Source organism: Oncorhynchus mykiss, chromosome 3, assembly GCF_013265735.2.
Source record: "Oncorhynchus mykiss isolate Arlee chromosome 3, USDA_OmykA_1.1, whole genome shotgun sequence".
Lineage (NCBI taxonomy): Eukaryota > Metazoa > Chordata > Actinopteri > Salmoniformes > Salmonidae > Oncorhynchus > Oncorhynchus mykiss.
The window spans coordinates 14,779,777-14,802,376 of record NC_048567.1 but is presented as its reverse complement, the minus strand read 5'-3'; the positions used below and the strand labels follow the sequence as shown (position 1 = coordinate 14,802,376).

At 50.3% G+C, this 22,600-nt stretch overlaps 1 protein-coding gene across 16 annotated transcripts in view; it reads left to right on the top strand.

Moving 5' to 3' along the window:
- Positions 1-22,310, top strand: part of LOC110510856 (kin of IRRE-like protein 1) — a 53,965-nt gene extending 31,655 nt beyond the window's left edge. Inside the window, exons 2-15 of one of the 16 annotated variants that reach the window (XM_021592073.2) lie at positions 320-472; positions 1,593-1,742; positions 3,717-3,874; positions 12,433-12,583; positions 14,236-14,341; positions 15,065-15,222; positions 15,453-15,580; positions 16,825-16,951; positions 17,208-17,308; positions 17,954-18,158; positions 19,118-19,237; positions 19,517-19,626; positions 19,787-19,906; positions 20,107-22,310. In XM_021592073.2, the coding sequence (XP_021447748.1) occupies positions 320-472; positions 1,593-1,742; positions 3,717-3,874; positions 12,433-12,583; positions 14,236-14,341; positions 15,065-15,222; positions 15,453-15,580; positions 16,825-16,951; positions 17,208-17,308; positions 17,954-18,158; positions 19,118-19,237; positions 19,517-19,626; positions 19,787-19,906; positions 20,107-20,604 (2,285 nt within the window). In that variant the 3' untranslated portion in view covers positions 20,605-22,310. Of the gene's footprint in view, positions 1-319; positions 473-1,592; positions 1,743-3,716; positions 3,875-12,432; positions 12,584-14,235; positions 14,342-15,064; positions 15,223-15,452; positions 15,581-16,824; positions 16,952-17,207; positions 17,309-17,953; positions 18,159-19,117; positions 19,238-19,516; positions 19,654-19,786; positions 19,907-20,106 lie in introns of all 16 variants that reach the window. The other 15 variants (XM_021592051.2, XM_021592055.2, XM_036969847.1 and 12 more) reach the window with 15 other exon arrangements.
- Positions 22,311-22,600: the final 290 nt, after the last annotated feature.

Sequence of the window (22,600 nt, the reverse complement as noted above, 5' to 3'; positions counted from 1 at the left end):
TGGCAGATTTCTCTCCTTCGCAGTGTGCTTGTTTCATGTCACCGTGCGGTGGCTGCCATATGGTCTGGGGAAAGAGTTAAATAAGTCATGAGGCAGCTGACTCTTCCTGCTCAGCTCAGCCACCATTTTAATGAGAAAATACATATTTTCAGCCTCCTCCATCCACCCCATGTAACAACATGGCAACATGTAAACAACAGAATGAACAGGCCAGTCCATTACGGGGTTTGGCTAAATATGGCCATGCATTTGGCTCAAGCATCTCTATTAGATTATATCATTACATGTTACTCATCAAACCTCCCTCTTCTTCCAACAGCTACCCGAGCAGCCTACTTTTCCCAGCAGCCCCAAGACCAGGTAGTGGTGTCTGGTCAATCGGTGACTCTGCCCTGTGTCATCGTGGGGTACCGAGGAATGGTGCAGTGGACCAAAGACGGCCTGGCGCTGGGTGGAGAAAGAGATCTGCCAGGTATGCATCTGATCTGACCAACATCTCTCTGTGTGTTTCTCTCTCTGTCTTCCCCCTCTCCCCCCCCCCCCCCTCTCTCTCTCTCTCTCTCTCCGTCTTCCCTCTCTCTCTCTCTCTCCGTCTCCCCCCTCTCTCTCTGTCTCCCCCCCCCCTCTCTCTCTCTCTCTCTCTCTCTCTCTCTCTCCGTCTTCCCCTCTCTCTCTGTCTCCCCCGCCTCTCTCTCTCTCTCTCTCTCTCTCTCTCTCTCTCTCTCTCTCTCTCTCCGTCTTCCCCCTCTCTCTCTGTCTCTCTCTCTCTCTCTCTCTCTCTCTCTCTCTCTGTCTTCCCCCTCTCTCTCTGTCTCCCCCCCTCTCTCTCTCTCTGTCTTCCCCCTCTCTCTCTGTCTCCCCCCCCCCCCCCCCCCTCTCTCTCTCTCTCTCTCTCTCTCTCTCTCTCTCTCTCTCTCTCTCTCTTTTTCTCTCTGTGTCTTCCCCCTCTCTCTCTGTCTCCTCCTCCCCCCTCTCTCCTTCTCTCTCTCTCCACCCTCCCTCTCTCTGTCTCCCCCATCTCTCTCTTTCTCTTTGTCTTTCTCTCTGTCACACTCTAGCTCCCCTACTTCTCTCTCTCCCCCTGATCAATTCATGGTCTCATTAGGAAGCCTTGGCTCTCTGTCTGTCTGTCTACTCAAATTAATGGAGGTGGAGAGAAACAAATATACTGCAGACAGCCTCTCTACCACAAACAGACACAGAGCATTTAATTTGTTGTTTAGCATTTTGAGGCTTTTGTACCAAGGTGGATAATCAATTGGCTGGTGTCACGCGCTGACATTTAGCTGTGTTCTGGACTAGTGGGAAGGTGAATGAGGCTCGGGGTTGACCTTAGACACTACATCTTGATTTTGTCTGTGCTTTAAAGGACAGTCAGTCGCCTCACGCCCCAATCTCACATGTAGCTGTGGCCTTCCCCTAGCCAGTCCCACGCTGCTCAGCCAACTGAACGGCTCAGTGCTTAACTGCTCATTTTGCAGTCTTTTCATTCCGGTTTGGGTTTGTTGTTCTGCTGTTGATTGTTGGGTTTGTTTTCTTGTTTTCTTTCCCATTCTCTGACTCACTGTATTCCTTGTGTTGGCTTAATGCAGGGTGGACACGCTACTCCTTAATGGGCGACCCGCTATCAGGCGAGCACAGCTTGATGATCGACTCGGCAGAGCTGGCTGATGACGCCATGTACGAGTGTCAGGCTACGCAGGCCGGACTGCGCTCCCACCGAGCCAAGCTCACTGTTCTAGGTAAGATACACAGCTGCTGCACACACCGCACACGGGCACACACACCCTGATCTGCAGGTTGGCTCTACAGAGGGAGATTGTTAAGCACCATTATGGTTCTGACAGACTTACACATGTTTAAAATGCTCACAGTTTCTATGTCTTGTAACTATTTATGACATCACCTGCTGTTATCAACTTTCACAAATGACACCTGGAAAATGTATTTACTGCCGTATATCAGCCCTGTAAATATTTTTCAAACCCAACAGAGCCAGCAAAAAAAACTATTTTCCTTCAGTATCGATAATCAAGACTGTGGAAGTCTAGGATAATGTGATTGCTGCAGTCACAAATGACTTGCGTGGACACTTAAAAAGTCAAGTTCTGCACAGTTAGCACATTTTACAGTGAGTCACAATATTTGTCAACCGTGGGGCAGCTTTTACATTAACGCAAAGTGAGTGATCTACATATTCACCAGGCATCCAGAGGTGGGGAGAGGAGGGTGGTGGTGGAGAGAGGGATGGCGGAGGGGGGTGAGAGGAGAGAGAGAGAGGCCCCTCGTGGGACTCCCAGACAGTGAAACACTGCTGGCACCTGGTGGCCGATGGGGGAACAGGCAGCAGCACATTCATTAGTCTTTACTGAACGTCTCTCTGATGATCTGGCAAATACACCCAACGAAGCGGAGAGACAGTTACAGAAGACACTGGAGCCTCAGCTCTATGCACCAACAACAAGGCTAGGCTACTGTACTGTCTCCCCACTGCCCTGCTTGTTTCTGTCATTTTATGAGCTCGTTTATGCAGCGAGACGAGGGGGAGAAGAAAAGGCAGCGAATGAAAGGCTGGTCATGTGAATTCTGATGCCCCATGATGAAGAACACTGCTCTAATTGGCTTGACTCAGTGTTGGGCCACGCTCCGCTCACTATCCACTTCCTCTCCTCTCCGCTCCTACGACCACGCGCAGCTCGAAAGAGCACAATGCAGCGTGGTCAATAGAGATCACATACACCCACCCAAACCCAGCTTCACAACGCCCGCACTGCACAGAGTGGGGGTGGACGAGGATGGACTGTTTGATTGGTTAGCGTGAGCCTTTGTGGACAGAAAAGGCAGGAGATGTTGTTTCCTAACACTTAGTAGAATGTCCCCATTAAGAGAGGAGCAAATCAAGCAGGGACCGGGGTGTGTGTAGGCCTGTTTCGAGAACGCAGATTCACAGAGGCTAGGGTCTTGAAGTGTGCGTGTGTGTGTGTGTGTGTGTGTGTGTGTGTGTGTGTGTGTGTGTGTGTGTAAATCAATGCAGCCAGATGAGACCAAAAAAATCCGGCGCATTCAAAGGAGTCAACGGCGGGAGAGCAGCCAAGGGAGTCGGCATGGAAATTAAAATCACCTAGCACTCGGATTCCATTAGTGTCCGGGCCGCAGTGGCGGAAGGACCTCTGACAATTCAGATACACACACAGAAATTGGTTCAGTGGAGGGAGCAAGAGAGAGAGAGAGATAGACCGGGGCGCAGGCCTGCTGCTGTTTACGCCTGCCATTATTGCCTGGGGAGATAGACACCTTCATCAGGGGTGGCAGCGTGTGCGAAACCATGCAAATAAATGAACAAATAAGCAATTCAGATGAAACATCACTGGGCAGCAGTGGGAGTAAAAGAGTACTAATGCCAGTCTCAATGAAGAAAGAAGAAGGAAAATGAAATAGCGCTTCTCTTTTTTTCTTCTCAAAGCCAAATGTTGTCGGTTTCCATTCCAGTCTACAAAGTAGAAACACACCTCGCGAACCAACACGATGATGAAAGAATATTGTTTTCTCTGTGTGCAGTGGATGAATTGATGCAGCGTTAACACATCACATTAATCTCACTAGATGTTCCTCTCATTCAGAAGTGTACTGTGTACTGTAAAAGGAGCTTTCAGTTTGGTGGGTTGTTTCTCTCCTCTAACATGAATGCGTTGTGTTTCCTCCTTCTCTCCCTGTAGTTCCCCCCACAGACCCGGTGGTGGAGGGAGGTCCTATCATACGTGTGAAGGCCCACACACCCTACAACCTCACCTGCCGCGCCTCGGGGGCCAAGCCTGCCGCCGAGATCACCTGGTACAGAGACGGAGAGGTCATGGACACGGCCATATACTCCAAGGTACAGAAAGACTACAGCATAATCAGATAACAGGTCGGGCCAGGGCAGGTTAGAGAGACCAGGGCCATGCCCAACCTCATCAGGATCCACTAACACACACACCAGCACAGCTCAGCAGAGTACAGCAGAGCCCACCTAAGCAGGCCATGGCAGGGTACAGCAGAGCCCATCTAAGCAGGCTATGGCAGGGTACAGCAGAGCTCATCTAAGCAGGCTATGGCAGGGTACAGCAGAGCCCATCTAAGCAGGCTATGGCAGGGTACAGCAGAGCTCATCTAAGCAGGCTACAGCAGGGTACAGCAGAGCCCATCTAAGCAGGCTATATGGCAGGGTACAGCAGAGCTCATCTAAGCAGGCTATGGCAGGGTACAGCAGAGCCCAGCTTAGCAGGCTACGGCAGGGTACAGCAGAGCTCATCTAAGCAGGCTATGGCAGGGTACAGCAGAGCCCATCTAAGCAGGCTATGGCAGGGTACAACAGACCCCAGCTTAGCAGGCTATGGCAGGGTACAGCAGAGACCATCTAAGCAGGTTATGGCAGGGTACAGCAGAGACCTTCTAAGCAGGCTATGGCAGGGTACAGCAGAGACCATCTAAGCAGGCTATGGCAGGGTACAACAGACCCCAGCTTAGCAGGCTATGGCAGGGTACAGCAGACCCCAGCTTAGCAGGCTATGGCAGGGTACAACAGACCCCAGCTTAGCAGGCTATGGCAGGGTACAACAGACCCCAGCTTAGCAGGCTATGGCAGGGTACAACAGACCCCAGCTTAGCAGGCTATGGCAGGGTACAGCAGAGACCATCTAAGCAGGTTATGGCAGGGTACAGCAGAGACCTTCTAAGCAGGCTATGGCAGGGTACAGCAGAGACCATCTTAGCAGGCTATGGCAGGGTACAGCAGAGACCATCTTAGCAGGCTATGGCAGGGTACAGCAGAGACCATCTAAGCAGGCTATGGCAGGGTACAACAGACCCCAGCTTAGCAGGCTATGGCAGGGTACAACAGACCCCAGCTTAGCAGGCTATGGCAGGGTACAACAGACCCCAGCTTAGCAGGCTATGGCAGGGTACAGCAGAGACCATCTAAGCAGGTTATGGCAGGGTACAGCAGAGACCTTCAAAGCAGGCTATGGCAGGGTACAGCAGAGACCATCTTAGCAGGCTATGGCAGGGTACAACAGACCCCAGCTTAGCAGGCTATGGCAAGGTACAACAGACCCCAGCTTAGCAGGCTATGGCAGGGTACAACAGACCCCAGCTTAGCAGGCTATGGCAGGGTACAACAGACCCCAGCTTAGCAGGCTATGGCAGGGTACAACAGACCCCAGCTTAGCAGGCTATGGCAGGGTACAACAGACCCCAGCTTAGCAGGCTATGGCAGGGTACAGCAGAGACCATCTAAGCAGGTTATGGCAGGGTACAGCAGAGACCTTCTAAGCAGGCTATGGCAGGGTACAGCAGAGACCATCTTAGCAGGCTATGGCAGGGTACAGCAGAGACCATCTTAGCAGGCTATGGCAGGGTACAGCAGAGACCAGCTTAGCAGGCTATGGCAGGGTACAACAGACCCCAGCTTAGCAGGCTATGGCAGGGTACAACAGACCCCAGCTTAGCAGGCTATGGCAGGGTACAGCAGAGACCATCTTAGCAGGCTATGGCAGGGTACAGCAGAGACCATCTTAGCAGGCTATGGCAGGGTACAGCAGAGACCATCTTAGCAGGCTATGGCAGGGTACACCAGACCCCAGCTTAGCAGGCTATGGCAGGGTACAGCAGAGACCAGCTTAGCAGGCTATGGCAGGGTACAGCAGAGACCATCTAAGCAGGCTATGGCAGGGTACAACAGACCCCAGCTTAGCAGGCTATGGCAGGGTACAACAGACCCCAGCTTAGCAGGCTATGGCAGGGTACAGCAGATACCATCTAAGCAGGCTATGGCAGGGTACAGCAGAGACCATCTAAGCAGGCTATGGCAGGGTACAACAGAACCCAGCTTAGCAGGCTATGGCAGGGTACAGCAGAGACCATCTTAGCAGGCGATGGCAGGGTACAGCAGAGACCATCTTAGCAGGCTATGGCAGGGTACACCAGGCCCCAGCTTAGCAGGCTATGGCAGGGTACAGCAGAGACCATCTTAGCAGGCTATGGCAGGGTACAGCAGAGACCATCTTAGCAGGCTATGGCAGGGTACAACAGACCCCAGCTTAGCAGGCTATGGCAGGGTACAACAGACCCCAGCTTAGCAGGCTATGGCAGGGTACAGCAGAGACCAGCTTAGCAGGCTACGGCAGGGTACAGCAGAGCTCATCTAAGCAGGCTATGGCAGGGTACAGCAGAGCCCATCTAAGCAGGCTATGGCAGGGTACAACAGACCCCAGCTTAGCAGGCTATGGCAGGGTACAGCAGAGACCATCTAAGCAGGCTACGGCAGGGTACAGCAGAGACCATCTAAGCAGGCTATGGCAGGGTACAACAGACCCCAGCTTAGCAGGCTATGGCAGGGTACAACAGACCCCAGCTTAGCAGGCTATGGCAGGGTACAACAGACCCCAGCTTAGCAGGCTATGGCAGGGTACAACAGACCCCAGCTTAGCAGGCTATGGCAGGGTACAACAGACCCCAGCTTAGCAGGCTATGGCAGGGTACAACAGACCCCAGCTTAGCAGGCTATGGCAGGGTACAGCAGAGACCATCTAAGCAGGTTATGGCAGGGTACAGCAGAGACCTTCTAAGCAGGCTATGGCAGGGTACAGCAGAGACCATCTTAGCAGGCTATGGCAGGGTACAGCAGAGACCATCTTAGCAGGCTATGGCAGGGTACAGCAGAGACCAGCTTAGCAGGCTATGGCAGGGTACAACAGACCCCAGCTTAGCAGGCTATGGCAGGGTACAACAGACCCCAGCTTAGCAGGCTATGGCAGGGTACAGCAGAGACCATCTTAGCAGGCTATGGCAGGGTACAGCAGAGACCAGCTTAGCAGGCTACGGCAGGGTACAGCAGAGCTCATCTAAGCAGGCTATGGCAGGGTACAGCAGAGCCCATCTAAGCAGGCTATGACAGGGTACAACAGACCCCAGCTTAGCAGGCTATGGCAGGGTACAGCAGAGACCATCTAAGCAGGTTATGGCAGGGTACAGCAGAGACCTTCAAAGCAGGCTATGGAAGGGTACAGCAGAGACCATCTAAGCAGGCTATGGCAGGGTACAACAGACCCCAGCTTAGCAGGCTATGGCAAGGTACAACAGACCCCAGCTTAGCAGGCTATGGCAGGGTACAACAGACCCCAGCTTAGCAGGCTATGGCAGGGTACAACAGACCCCAGCTTAGCAGGCTATGGCAGGGTACAACAGACCCCAGCTTAGCAGGCTATGGCAGGGTACAGCAGAGACCATCTAAGCAGGTTATGGCAGGGTACAGCAGAGACCTTCTAAGCAGGCTATGGCAGGGTACAGCAGAGACCATCTTAGCAGGCTATGGCAGGGTACAGCAGAGACCATCTTAGCAGGCTATGGCAGGGTACAGCAGAGACCAGCTTAGCAGGCTATGGCAGGGTACAACAGACCCCAGCTTAGCAGGCTATGGCAGGGTACAACATACCCCAGCTTAGCAGGCTATGGCAGGGTACAGCAGAGACCATCTTAGCAGGCTATGGCAGGGTACAGCAGAGACCATCTTAGCAGGCTATGGCAGGGTACAGCAGAGACCATCTTAGCAGGCTATGGCAGGGTACACCAGACCCCAGCTTAGCAGGCTATGGCAGGGTACAGCAGAGACCAGCTTAGCAGGCTATGGCAGGGTACAGCAGAGACCATCTAAGCAGGCTATGGCAGGGTACAACAGACCCCAGCTTAGCAGGCTATGGCAGGGTACAACAGACCCCAGCTTAGCAGGCTATGGCAGGGTACAGCAGAGAACATCTAAGCAGGTTATGGCAGGGTACAACAGAGACCTTCTAAGCAGGCTATGGCAGGGTACAGCAGAGACCATCTAAGCAGGCTATGGCAGGGTACAACAGACCCCAGCTTAGCAGGCTATGGCAGGGTACAACAGACCCCAGCTTAGCAGGCTATGGCAGGGTACAGCAGAGACCATCTAAGCAGGCTATGGCAGGGTACAGCAGAGACCATCTAAGCAGGCTATGGCAGGGTACAACAGAACCCAGCTTAGCAGGCTATGGCAGGGTACAGCAGAGACCATCTTAGCAGGCTATGGCAGGGTACAGCAGAGACCATCTTAGCAGGCTATGGCAGGGTACACCAGACCCCAGCTTAGCAGGCTATGGCAGGGTACAGCAGAGACCATCTTAGCAGGCTATGGCAGGGTACAGCAGAGACCAGCTTAGCAGGCTATGGCAGGGTACAACAGACCACAGCTTAGCAGGCTATGGCAGGGTACAGCAGAGACCATCTTAGCAGGCTATGGCAGGGTACAGGAGAGACCATCTTAGCAGGCTATGGCAGGGTACACCAGACCCCAGCTTAGCAGGCTATGACAGGGTACAGCAGAGACCATCTTAGCAGGCTATGGCAGGGTACAGCAGAGACCATCTTAGCAGGCTATGGCAGGGTACAACAGACCCCAGCTTAGCAGGCTATGGCAGGGTACAACAGACCCCAGCTTAGCAGGCTATGGCAGGGTACAGCAGAGACCATCTTAGCAGGCTATGGCAGGGTACAGCAGAGACCAGCTTAGCAGGCTACGGCAGGGTACAGCAGAGCTCATCTAAGCAGGCTATGGCAGGGTACAGCAGAGCCCATCTAAGCAGGCTATGACAGGGTACAACAGACCCCAGCTTAGCAGGCTATGGCAGGGTACAGCAGAGACCATCTAAGCAGGTTATGGCAGGGTACAGCAGAGACCTTCAAAGCAGGCTATGGAAGGGTACAGCAGAGACCATCTAAGCAGGCTATGGCAGGGTACAACAGACCCCAGCTTAGCAGGCTATGGCAAGGTACAACAGACCCCAGCTTAGCAGGCTATGGCAGGGTACAACAGACCCCAGCTTAGCAGGCTATGGCAGGGTACAACAGACCCCAGCTTAGCAGGCTATGGCAGGGTACAACAGACCCCAGCTTAGCAGGCTATGGCAGGGTACAGCAGAGACCATCTAAGCAGGTTATGGCAGGGTACAGCAGAGACCTTCTAAGCAGGCTATGGCAGGGTACAGCAGAGACCATCTTAGCAGGCTATGGCAGGGTACAGCAGAGACCATCTTAGCAGGCTATGGCAGGGTACAGCAGAGACCAGCTTAGCAGGCTATGGCAGGGTACAACAGACCCCAGCTTAGCAGGCTATGGCAGGGTACAACAGACCCCAGCTTAGCAGGCTATGGCAGGGTACAGCAGAGACCATCTTAGCAGGCTATGGCAGGGTACAGCAGAGACCATCTTAGCAGGCTATGGCAGGGTACAGCAGAGACCATCTTAGCAGGCTATGGCAGGGTACACCAGACCCCAGCTTAGCAGGCTATGGCAGGGTACAACAGAGACCAGCTTAGCAGGCTATGGCAGGGTACAGCAGAGACCATCTAAGCAGGCTATGGCAGGGTACAACAGACCCCAGCTTAGCAGGCTATGGCAGGGTACAACAGACCCCAGCTTAGCAGGCTATGGCAGGGTACAGCAGAGAACATCTAAGCAGGTTATGGCAGGGTACAACAGAGACCTTCTAAGCAGGCTATGGCAGGGTACAGCAGAGACCATCTAAGCAGGCTATGGCAGGGTACAACAGACCCCAGCTTAGCAGGCTATGGCAGGGTACAACAGACCCCAGCTTAGCAGGCTATGGCAGGGTACAGCAGAGACCATCTAAGCAGGCTATGGCAGGGTACAGCAGAGACCATCTAAGCAGGCTATGGCAGGGTACAACAGAACCCAGCTTAGCAGGCTATGGCAGGGTACAGCAGAGACCATCTTAGCAGGCTATGGCAGGGTACAGCAGAGACCATCTTAGCAGGCTATGGCAGGGTACACCAGACCCCAGCTTAGCAGGCTATGGCAGGGTACAGCAGAGACCATCTTAGCAGGCTATGGCAGGGTACAGCAGAGACCAGCTTAGCAGGCTATGGCAGGGTACAACAGACCACAGCTTAGCAGGCTATGGCAGGGTACAGCAGAGACCATCTTAGCAGGCTATGGCAGGGTACAGCAGAGACCATCTTAGCAGGCTATGGCAGGGTACAGGAGAGACCATCTTAGCAGGCTATGGCAGGGTACACCAGACCCCAGCTTAGCAGGCTATGACAGGGTACAGCAGAGACCATCTTAGCAGGCTATGGCAGGGTACAGCAGAGACCATCTTAGCAGGCTATGGCAGGGTACAACAGACCCCAGCTTAGCAGGCTATGGCAGGGTACAACAGACCCCAGCTTAGCAGGCTATGGCAGGGTACAGCAGAGACCATCTTAGCAGGCTATGGCAGGGTACAGCAGAGACCATCTTAGCAGGCTATGGCAGGGTACAGCAGAGACCATCTTAGCAGGCTATGGCAGGGTACAACAGACCCCAGCTTAGCAGGCTATGGCAGGGTACAACAGACCCCAGCTTAGCAGGCTATGGCAGGGTACAACAGACCCCAGCTTAGCAGGCTATGGCAGGGTACAACAGACCCCAGCTTAGCAGGCTATGGCAGGGTACAACAGACCCCAGCTTAGCAGGCTATGGCAGGGTACAACAGACCCCAGCTTAGCAGGCTATGGCAGGGTACAACAGACCCCAGCTTAGCAGGCTATGGCAGGGTACAACAGACCCCAGCTTAGCAGGCTATGGCAGGGTACAACAGACCCCAGCTTAGCAGGCTATGGCAGGGTATAGCAGCTACTCAAAATGCAGCAACTTTATCTCAGGGCAGAATACAGAAGCAGACTCTTCCTTTTCTCTGTTTTCTCTCTATTTTCTTCATTTTCTTCTCAATTCCTCTCTTTCTCTCTCAGGACTTATTCTTTCTGTCCCTACCTCCCTCTCTGCAGTCCCCCTCCCCTTTTTCACTCATACCTGAACCCCCCACCTCTCTCCCCTACTCCCCCTCCCCTCACACTCTAATGCACTGACACTACAGCATAACTGGAGCATGCCAAAGCTCAGACAGGCATGAGCGTTTGATACAGTAGAATTTCTGCTGAGGAGAAATCACCCACAACAATGCCAAAACACAATGGGGGGACGCGCCAGAGCGTGAACCAGCCGCAGTCGGGAAAGACTCACATTTGTCATACTCTCTGACCACGCTAAACTACGCTAAACGACACATTTAAGGAGACTAGAGCCCGCAGTGGAGAAAAGGAGGGGGGCAGGAGGGGAGAGAAAGAGATAGGGAGAGAGAAAGTGGGAGTAAAAGAAAGAAGGGTGGGAGATACTGAAATGCAGTTCACCGAAAGAAAGAAAACGGGTGCTTTTAGAGAGAGGGAGGGCTAGAGTAGGGGAGGGGGAGGTGGAGAGGGGGAGAGGTGGCTTGGGGCAGAGTGAGAGGTGGTGACAGGGAGTGATGCGACTCGATCTAGCGTAAAAATGCTTTTTGTGTGTCTGGCTGAGGAAGTGAACGGCCTGGTCCATTGATTCAGCTGTCTGTTTGTCCGTCCGTCCAGGGAATGGGCTCTGCTCTGCCCTTGCCCTTTTCCAGAGCTGCCTGTGAGACAACCCTCCCCCGGCCCCCCCTCCTCACGGCTACAGCCCAGAAATACAGACATAGCCACCCCTGCCATTACTGCACACTGTCTGACAGCCCTGTGTGTGTGTGTGTGTGTGTGTGTGTGTGTGTGTGTGTGTGTGTGTGTGTGTGTGTGTGTGTGTGTGTGTGTGTGTGTGTGTGTGTGTGTGTGTGTGTGTGTGTGTGTGTGTGTGTGTGTGCGTGCGTTTCTTTGTGTGTGCGTCAAAAGCGACGGGCGATATCTCCAGAATCTACCCCTTTCCTCACTTAGACGTATTGATTCCTGCGAGCAATAAATAGATCTCAAAGATGATGACAAACAAGGAGCGCTGACTGGGAGCACTCTCAGAAATGTGGGAACAGCACAATATCCCCAGGCGCACCATAAAATATATGATTTAACCGCCATGCCAATGGACTGGATGGCAATTTGAATGCCTCACACGTCAGAAAGATAGGTCCCGCAGTGTCACAAACACCTAGAGGGGGAAGACTCAGCAGGGCCTTACTATGAGCCTATACCTATTCTATACCTTATTTCCCTACTTAAACCATTTTGTCTCTTTAGGGACCAACATATATCAATTCATGGATCTAGCCCAAGAGGGGAAATAAGGACTCATAACTCCCTCTGCATGTTTAACAGCTGTCTCTTGTCTGTCTTGGCCATTGAGATGTACAGTAAACATCGTAGATGTCTTATCTCCATGTCTCTGGTCTGTCTTGGCCATTGAGATGTACAGTAAACATCGTAGATGTCTTATCTCCATGTCTCTGGTCTGTCTTGGCCATTGAGATGTACAGTAAACATCGTAGATGTCTTGTCTCCATGTCTCTGGTCTGTCTTGGCCATTGAGATGTACAGTAAACATCGTAGATGTCTTGTCTCCATGTCTCTGGTCTGTCTCTCCTAGATGCGGATGGAGGATGGGAAGAGAGAACTGGCTGTCAGTATGCTTCCTGTGGTGCCGGAGGACAAGGACTCTGGCCGTACCTACACCTGTCGCGTCCTCAACCCCGCCGCCCCCGCCGGACTCCAGACCTCTGTCACCATCAACGTCCAGCGTGAGTGTCCTCAGTGGCACTTAGTGTCCCATACAGTCACTCTGTAGTGTCCTCGTCCCGCGTGATGAGGACACACCTAAGGTACAACACTCCCTAGTGTCCTCGTCCCAGTGATGGGGACACACTCGGGTACGAAACTCCGTAGTGTCCTCGTCCCAGTGATGAGGACACACCTAAGGTACAACACTCCCTAGTGTCCTCGTCCCAGTGATGGGGACACATTAGGGTACGAAACTCCGTAGTGTCCTCGTCCCAGTGATGGGGACACACTCGGGTACGAAACTCCGTAGTGTCCTCGTCCCAGTGATGGGGACACACTCGGGTACGAAACTCCGTAGTGTCCTCGTCCCAGTGATGCAGTGATGGGGACACACTCGGGTATGAAACTCTGTAGTGTCCTCGTCCCAGTGATGGGAACACACCTTGGGTACAACACTGTAGTGCCCTCGTCCCAGTGATGGGGACACACCCAAGGTACAACACTCTGTCAGAGGATGGAGAACACAGAGTCAAATACATTCAACTACCAACTATTAGACTTGAATACTACTTAGTATGTACTGATGTATTGTCCATGGACACTAGTATGCTAGTGTGGATATTGGGACATAGTCCTATTGGTAAATTGTATACAAATATACTACCAATAACGACAAGGTAGTAGCCTATACACATATATCATCTATAATATATTTATTTATATACTTTAGGCATTAGTTGAGGGCTTTGGTTGAATAAATACATTTCACCCAGCACCACTTTAGAGTTAATGGAAGAGTGGTTAGTTCTGCCTTCCTGCACATGCACTCGCTCACCCTTCAATGATTCATACACTAACCTCTCTGTGACAAACACACACCCCTTCAAATGTATTTATTTTTATTTTATTTCACCTCTATTTAACCAGGTAGGCAAGTTGACAACAAGTTCTCATTTACAATTGCGACCTGGCCAAGATAAAGCAAAGCAGTTCAACAGATACAACGACACAGAGTTACACATGGAGTAAAACAAACATACAGTCAATAATACAGTAGAAAAATAAGTCTAAATACAATGTGAGCAAATGAGGTGAGATAAGAGAGGTAAAGGCAAAAAAAGGCCATGGTGGCGAAGTAAATACAATATAGCAAGTAAAACACTGGATTTGCAGTGGAAGAATGTGCGAAGTAGAGATATAAATAATGGGGTGCAAAGGAGCAAAATAAATAAATTAAATACAGTAGGGGGAGAGGTAGTTGTTTGGGCTAAATTATAGATGGGCTATGTACAGGTGCAGGAATCTGTGAGCTGCTCTGACAGCTGGTGCTTGAAGCTAGTGAGGGAGATAAGTGTTTCCAGTTTCAGAGATTTTTTGTAGTTCGTTCCAGTCATTGGCAGCAAAGAACTGGAAGGAGAGGCGACCAAAGAAAGAATTGGTTTTGGGGGTGACCAGAGAGCGTGTGCTACAGGTGGTCCTAGCTATGGGTCCTAGCTCAGTGACACATACCTCCAGTGTTCACAGAGCTTCCTTTAGTACTGCTGTCCTGTTCCTTCTCCCTTGACTGACACAAATTCAGCCTTCATATACTGTAGAATCCTCCATAGTGATAGATATGACACATACTAAGTTCACCTCTCAGTAATGTTGTGTGTTCCCCTCCGTCCTGCAGACCCCCCATCAGTGACCCTGTCCGTCCAGCCTCAGACTGTCATGGAGGGAGCCAAGGTTCTGTTCATCTGCTCTGCCTCTGCCAACCCTGAGATCACAGGATACAGGTAAAAAAAAACAGCACCTCAACCTACACTTTGTTGGGTTCATTTCTTTCATGAAGTCAGTGTGTGCTGCATTATTATGGAACTATTAGCCTTTTAGTTGGTCCAGTTTGGATTTTATCATTATTAACGCACATGTAACTCAAAATGATCTAGTGATCCAGTGACCTGCTAACCCAATATGTTCTGGTAAACCAAAGTGATCTTGTAACCCAATGTGATGTGGTAAATTGACCTTCTAACCCTATGTGATGTGGTAAATTGACCTATCCCTGTGTGCTGTGGCAAATTGACCTTCTAACCCTATGTGATGTGGTAAATTGACCTTCTAACCCTATGTGATGTGGTAAATTGACCTTCTATCCCTGTGTGCTGTGGTAAATTGACCTTCTAACCCTATGTGATGTGGTAAATTGACCTTCTAACCCTATGTGATGTGGTAAATTGACCTTCTAACCCTATGTGATGTGGTACATTGACATTCTAACCCTATGTGATGTGGTAAATTGACCTTCTAACCCTATGCGATGTGGTAAATTGACCTTTTAACCCTATGTGATGTGGTAAATTGACATTCTAACCCTATGTGATGTGGTACATTGACATTCTAACCCTATGTGATGTGGTAAATTGACCTTTTAACCCTATGTGATGTGGTAAATTGACATTCTAACCCTATGTGATGTGGTACATTGACATTCTAACCCTATGTGATGTGGTGATCTGGTGGTCCAGGTGGTCCAAGGGAGGAGTCCCCATCTCGGAGGCGAACGGGGACAGCCTGGAGGTGACGGTAGACCACTCGTACTTCACAGACCCTGTCTCCTGTGAGGTGTCCAACTCAGTGGGCAGCACCAACGTCAGCACCCTGGTGGATGTACAATGTGAGTGGAGCACATCAGTGTATCATAGTACTAGTAGCCTATAGTGTAATCTGAGTAGTGTGTCTGTGAACACGTTCACCCTTGTCACAAGAGTTATTGTGTCTTTGGAGGATACTGTGTAATGTGCTTTGTGCTTTGAAAATGGCTTAGTGGATATGATAAAGTCATACTGAATTGAATGGTGAATAAGGGCTGTATTAGTTCTGATGGTGTCCTGGGCTCCTCTACAGTTGGTCCCAGGCTGCTGTCGGAGCCCAAGCCCATGAACGTGGACATTGGGATGGACGCTGCCTTCACCTGCACCTGGACAGGCAACCCTCCCCTTACCCTGGCCTGGACCAAACAGGGCTCAAGCGTGGTAAGACAAGTAGCTCAATCAATACTTATACTGTGTGTGCGTGTTGGTGTGCGTGTTTGTGTGTGTGTGTGTGTGTGTGTGTGTGTGTGTGTGTGTGTGTGTGTGTGTGTGTGTGTGTGTGTGTGTGTGTGTGTGTGTGTGTGTGTGTGTGTGTCGGCCGTGAGTGTGTAATGAGAGAAAGCCCTCAGACATCAGAGCTAAACCTTCAGAGGCAGTGTGTGTGATGACTGTCAGGTTCTCGCACTGCTGACAGCAGGGGAGGTGACACTCTGTCATAACAACATGACCACTAAATCAATCACATCCACAGTTGAGGCGCACTAGTTAAAAACCAGCCGACACATTTCACATCCCACTCCGAGAACAGCTTCTCAAACCGCTCCTCAACCCGGACCAAGACACAACACAAAGAACATCTAGGGAGGAATATGTGAGGTAGCTTACAAACAGCCCAGTTCCACCTTTAGTTTGCGTCATCCTGGTTCAAGGTCTCCCACCCCACCCCAGGCAACACTATCAGCGCTATCTCCAGGGAGCCTCTCTCCCGGTGTTTAATCGAATTTCAGAGGCAGCTTTTGCTAAAAACGCCACCGCTAAAGAGAAGAGAGCTGCAGGACAGCAGGCGATGCTGTAAAAGCCACGCTGTCATCTCCATCTCCCAGACTGAACCAACGCTCTCCGGAAGAAAATAACTAATCCACACGCACCACGCCTCACACAGCTACCAGTAATGGATTCATTAGGTTACTCTCTAATTGTGGTTGAATAAAAAATGGAGAGTGGGAGTGAAAGGACGGAGGGAGGGAGAGGAGGGGCGTAGAGGGAGAGGAAATGGATTAATCACAGCTTGATGGAATGGTGGGATCAATGAGCTAACGAGTGCGCAAGTGTAGAGGGAACTGTAGCAGCCTCTAAAGGCTACGGCCCACTCACACCATGATAACGTTATGCTCTGCCGGCAACGTTTAATTAGGACAATCTCCACAGCAGCATGGTCACTCCAGAGGTGCCTGGCTGTAGCTGGAGTCTGTGATTAAAAACACAGTGTTGTCACCACCATGAAATTAAACTGAAACTGTTCGGCCACATTGGTGCTGCTGCAACAACTTCCCCCTCTTATCCCTCCTGTCCACCCCTCTCTCTCTCTTTTCCCCCCATCTCCCTCCACTCCACTCCTCTCCCTTCCCTCCTCTCCCTCCCCTCCCTCCCCTCGTCTCCCTCCCACCTCTCCTCTCCCTCTACAGGTGCTCAGTAATGGCAACACCCTGCAGCTGAAGGCTGTCACCCAGGAGGATGCTGGGACGTATACCTGCAAGGCCATCGTCCCCCGCATCGGGGTGGCTGAGAGGGACGTCACGCTCACTGTCAACGGTAAGTCTCATATGAGTCTCAATAGTCTGAAAATAGGGCTAATTCAATACCACTTTCTTTTAGATGTAGAATATTAAAGAAGCACATTTGGTATTATCTAAGAAGAATGTTTACTCAAGCATTATATGTGTCAACCATCTGACAATGCATCTGTGTTTAATTTGTCTCAAAATCTCCCTCTTTCTGTCCCCGACATCTCTCTCTCTCTCTCTCTCTCTCTCTCTCTCTCTCTCTCTCTCTCTCTCTCTCTCTCCAGGCCCACCTATCATTACAGCAGACGCCACACAGCACGCTGTCAAGCACTCCAAGGGCAAGCTAGAGTGCCTGGTGGGAAACAGCCCCTCGCCTGACAAGATTGTAAGTGAGCCTCTTGTCTTCCTGTCTTTCCTCTTTCAATGTTGTGTGTGTGTGCATGCATGTGCTCGCGCACACATGCGTGTGCACATTTAATACACACTGAATCCCCCACCTTCACACACACACATCATCCCTTCACCACTCAATGGGGATGAGGGAGAGAGAACAGAAAGGTAACTAGAAAGGGGGGCCGGCCCTCCTGCAGGCTGCAGCCTAACCGCACGGCTCAATTAGCGCTGCATCCATCAGGCCTGACCTGTCAGGTGACCCTGGGTGCGTGGGCAGCTCTGACAGAGGATAATTAGGGTCTGAGGGGGAGTGAGAGGCAGGCACCCCATAGACCTTACCTAGCAGCAGGAGAGAAGCTTCAGCACCGACAGGAGCATCTTACACAGCCTCACAGGTCTGGCAGGGCTTAGAGGCTGACAGGGCTTACCTCCAGGGCAAGACGTAGGAGGCAATTTAGACGTACGGCCCTTAGCAATGTCAGCCAGGTGGATGGAGAGGGAGGAAAACAGAGAGAGGGAGGGTGGTTGGTTAGAAGGTACCTGTGATTGATCTAAGCATGGGAAGTAGTGGTTGATCTGAGCTCTGACAGCGCTGCTAGCCACTCACCTGTTGTTCATCTCCCATCTTTCTCACTAGGTGTGGACATTTGGAGACGTGACCCTCTCCTCGGGCTCCTCCGGTCGTTTCTCTGTCCAGACGGTGACCAGTGACCATGGGGTCCTGTCCTCCCTGGTCCTGTCTGAGACCCTGGCCCAGGACTTCCTACTCCGCTACAACTGCACCGCATGGAACCGCTTTGGCACAGGCACTGCGCTGGTCACCCTCAAGGAGCAAGGTACGGGTAGGAACTGGACAGGGGTCCTTATTATCTATCATCTCACACAGTCAGCATGACCAATCTCACTAAGACGAGCACTATGGAGAGACGGTGCTGGGAAGAGAGAGGGGTTAGATGAGGTCAAAGCAGAACTCCAATTGAGTGCTTATCTTAATTATACTATTTTAATCAATATAATTTAATCAGCAGATGGTGGGCCTTAATGAATACATTGGGCCCATAACATAGATATCGATCGGGGACTAAAGTCAATTAGATCAGGGCACAGGTGTCCTGGGGCCGAGCCGCCGGCGGTCCCTTAGCTCCCTTTCTCTCTAAGTGTGTGAGAGCCACCCTCTTCAAATTTACTTAAATGACAATTTACTTACTCACACACACACATACATGCACACACACACACACACACACTCTGCACACTGGAGTTGGCGGAGGTAAGGAAGGAAGGCCTTTGTTGCAGTAGACACCAAAAATAAGGTCCTCGCCAGCAATTTACATCAAGACAGCTCAACCGGGGTCTCGGGAGAGTTGAGTGGTGCGCCGTATCTCTCTCCTGGAATCTCTAATTAGATTACTGTCTATTGCTTCATTGCATGTCAGGCCTTGTTACCCTTCTTCCAGAGAGATTAGACACAATAGCCGAGGCTGTGGGGACGCAGGGGGCTCTAAGTGTGTCTGTGTGTGTGTGTGTGTGTGTGTGTGTGTGTGTGTGTGTGTGTGTGTGTGCGTGTGCGTGTGTGTGTGTGTGTGTGTGCGTGTATGCGTGTATGCGTGTGTGCGTGCTTCTGAGGGACCATGAGGCTTACTGCAGATGAATTTATATAGGAGCAGGCGTTGGCAGAGATTAGTTGGGGGGGAATGAGTAGAGTGGCGTTAGAAGAGGAGACTGGATCTGGTCCTGCCTGTCTCGCTCTGATCAGTAGCAAGGTCCTGACTCTTTTCTCTTTTCCTCTCTCTCCTCACAGAGGCCCTGCCCATGCTGATCATCATTGGGGCGGCGGTGGGCGGAGGGTGTGTCCTGCTCATCTGTGTCGTCACCCTGGTCTCTCTCTGCTGCAGGCACACCGGGAAAGGTGAGGTCGAAGGTCAGATATGGGGCATGCCGGGGTTGGGCTACATTCCATGTCAACTCACCCTATTCAAGGAAATGAATTGACATTCAGTAAATGACTATTCACTCAATATTTTTCAATCGTTGTGAACTGACTGATTTGAAATAGAATTGACCCCAAATCTTAGTGATGCATGGTTAGTTTCAACTTCATGAAAGGAGCACAATCAAATCATTTTCTATAAAGGCAACAGGCATGAAAAGCAGTTTTAGAATCATTTCTAAATCACCTGTCTCTTTTGAATCCTCACAGGTAAAAAGTGCACACGCCTCTCAAAGAGTGACATCAGAGTTCAGATTGTGCACAGTGACCACAATGCTACCCGTGGCAACGATGATGAGGAGGATGTCAAGGAGCCCATGGTAAATGCCTCCGTTCAATCACTTTCAGTAGGTTTTCAAATACCTTTTCATCTTTATATAACATATATAATGTATATTACTGTGATTATGTGATGATATACAGTACAGTCATTTTGTTGTGCTCATGTTGGTCTAAGATGTTCCACCTTTATAATTGTAGGGCCTGTTGTTTCCCCCTCAGGCCCCCAACAGCAGTGAGTCTCCTGGGACATCCCGGACGGAACACAGTGACCTGCTGGAGGAGGACGAGGACGAGAGGTCAGACATCAAGGTAAAAACCGTAAGGAGAAACACTCACTAATACAATGTTTATACAATGTTTCATGCATGGGAAAAATTGCAATCATTCATTGAGCATTTGTTGCATGTGCTTTTTTGCTGGGTGTTTTGAAAAAGTCTGAAATCTCTATATACATACTGTATCTTTACAGTTTACGGTTGAACAACTTAACACCCTGTTGTTATTTCCTCTCCCCTCAGGACCCCACTAACGGCTACTACAACGTGCATGCTCACGAGGACCGGGTGATCCGCAGTGGTTTCTCAGATTACGTGCCCAACCCCCGTCCTGTCTACACGCCATCCCAGCTGCCCTCCCCCAGCCCGCTGTACGGCCAGCACACAGTGGTGGCAGCCACACAGCCCCGCATCTACGACTTCTCCCACCGCTACGCCACCACCACAGGGGCCCGCTCCACCTACGAGCAGCAGCAGGCAGCGGCAGCCCAGCCCGGAGCCATCTACCCCACCGACCCTGTCTACAGTGGCTCTGCCTACCTGCCCACCGCCACCACATACGGCCGAGCCTTCACCAGCTACGTCAAGCCTGCCTCCTACGAGAAGGTGGACGCCTACGATCAATCAGACCAGGCTAGCAAGGTGTCTAGCTCCTCTCGTTTCTCCTATGCATCATCGCAGGTCTCCTCCCAGCAGTCCGACTACGGAAGGCCGTCACAACGCATGCAGACTCACGTCTGATTTGACCACGGAACAGGGGGTGGAGCGCGAAGGGCCATGTAAAGAGGAAGCATTTGTCATCTCTATAGGAGGTGTGGCCAGACTAACATGAGGAGAGAGGACTGGTTGGTTGGTCCTTCTCCTGGACACATTTTGGAAGGAGATGTAGGTGACAGTGATTGCCTTCCTTATTTGTTATTCAGTTGTCATTCTGGGATTGAATGGTCCCAATGGAGTCAATGATTGTGATGTGCCACTCACATTCCCCATCAATAAATAATCTACTACAGTGTCTGCTACTTCAAAGATGAGCCTGCTATTCTGTCATGGCACTGGTTTTGTTTTACCAGTGAGGGGATGGGAGGAAGGCAAACTGGAAATCACCAGACAGGAGCATCTCATGACTTTGGGTGGCCTAAACTAACTGGATTTTGGAGCCTAGCTAACATTTCTCAAAAAGAACAGACTCCTCAGACAAATAGAACTTGTAACTGACTATGAACAAATTAAAAACACAGATATATTCATAAAAAATAAAAGAAGAGTCAACACATTGTGGTCATTTGGTGTTTGTCGGCATGTGAAAGGAGTTCTAAGCACATTTGTGTCTCTCTATCCATTTAAAGAAGCCTGAGCTCCACAATGGCAGCCATAAACCGCTCTGCAAAACAATACGTTTGGCTTGGGTGTGGGTTATCTGGGAGTGAAAGCAGAGTGAGGTATGGAGAGAATGTGTATCCTAGCCTTCACCTAATAGAGAGACAGCCTCTGTGTTATTGTTCTACCCTGGAGGACAAGAAAAGGAAATGGAAAAACCCAAAGATGGTGAGCTACAGTACATAGCAGTGTTTTGAAAGAGTTAGGGAGATGAATTCCTCTGGGTACTGTATTACTTCTGTGTTTGCCAGATTGTTCTGGAAATAGTCTCCATTTAACAATCAGAGAATGCGGTTTGTAAAATGGTGGCAATCTTGAACTTGAATAAGCTCAAGGTGCAGTCTCAACAGGCTAAGATGGGTTCTACTTGTGAAACTGTCCCTCTTCAGACACCATCCACACACCAGTCTTTATGACACAATCAAGTAGCTTCAATATGTTTACAAAAACACAGTACTACCCTGAAATACTGACTAGATCAACTGTACAAATGGGTGAAGAAGTCCCATTCTTTCTCTGTTGCATGCAGATGATGTGTCTAGTGAAACTCTTCAGCATTTCTTTTCCATGTCCATTATGCTTGTTTGAGAGACTGCTTACTGCACCTGGTCTCAGTTGCATTCCGGTTCTGGACACTACTGGAACCCTGTACTGCCATTTTGTGTCGAGAGCCGCGCTACCGGTCAGTCGGCCCAATTGGAGAACAAACGTCACTAAGTGAACCAAGTGATTTAAAAACAAAAATCATCGCTCGTCTTTATTTTTATATAAGCCTTAATGTACAGCTTGTAAGCTGCTTTACTGTAAAGTATCTTTATATTATATATACATAAATCTATCTTGATTGATTTTATTTGGGTCCACAATTTCTCTCCTTCTGTTCCGTTGTTCATCAATCACTGAATGCAGAAAGATGAACTATGCTTTTTGGGAACACAACTAATTACCATTTGTTGGTTTGGTTCATTTTGTTTTTTTAATAATGTATTAAGGATTTTATTTGCTAAAAATGAGCTATTGTTGCTTGTAACTTTGTATACATATTTATATTTAAATAAAACCATTTCAGATAAAGACCAGCGTGGTTTGAGTACTGTACTGTACGTTGGCACGGTGAGGAGATGCAGTGTGTGTGCATGTCATGGGGGAACAGGTACAAACAAAGCTGCTTATGTACCGAAGTTGATGAATACATAAATTAGAAGAGCTGTCTATGTTGATTCTCCTATTCCCGTGGTGGAGCGTAGCTTTTAATGAAGACAGATGTGATTGTAGATCTCCTACTGTCTGTGTATCCACCTCCTTACACCCACACGCCCAGCTCCCCTGGAAACAAGATATTGCTGTGACAAAGCTAGGT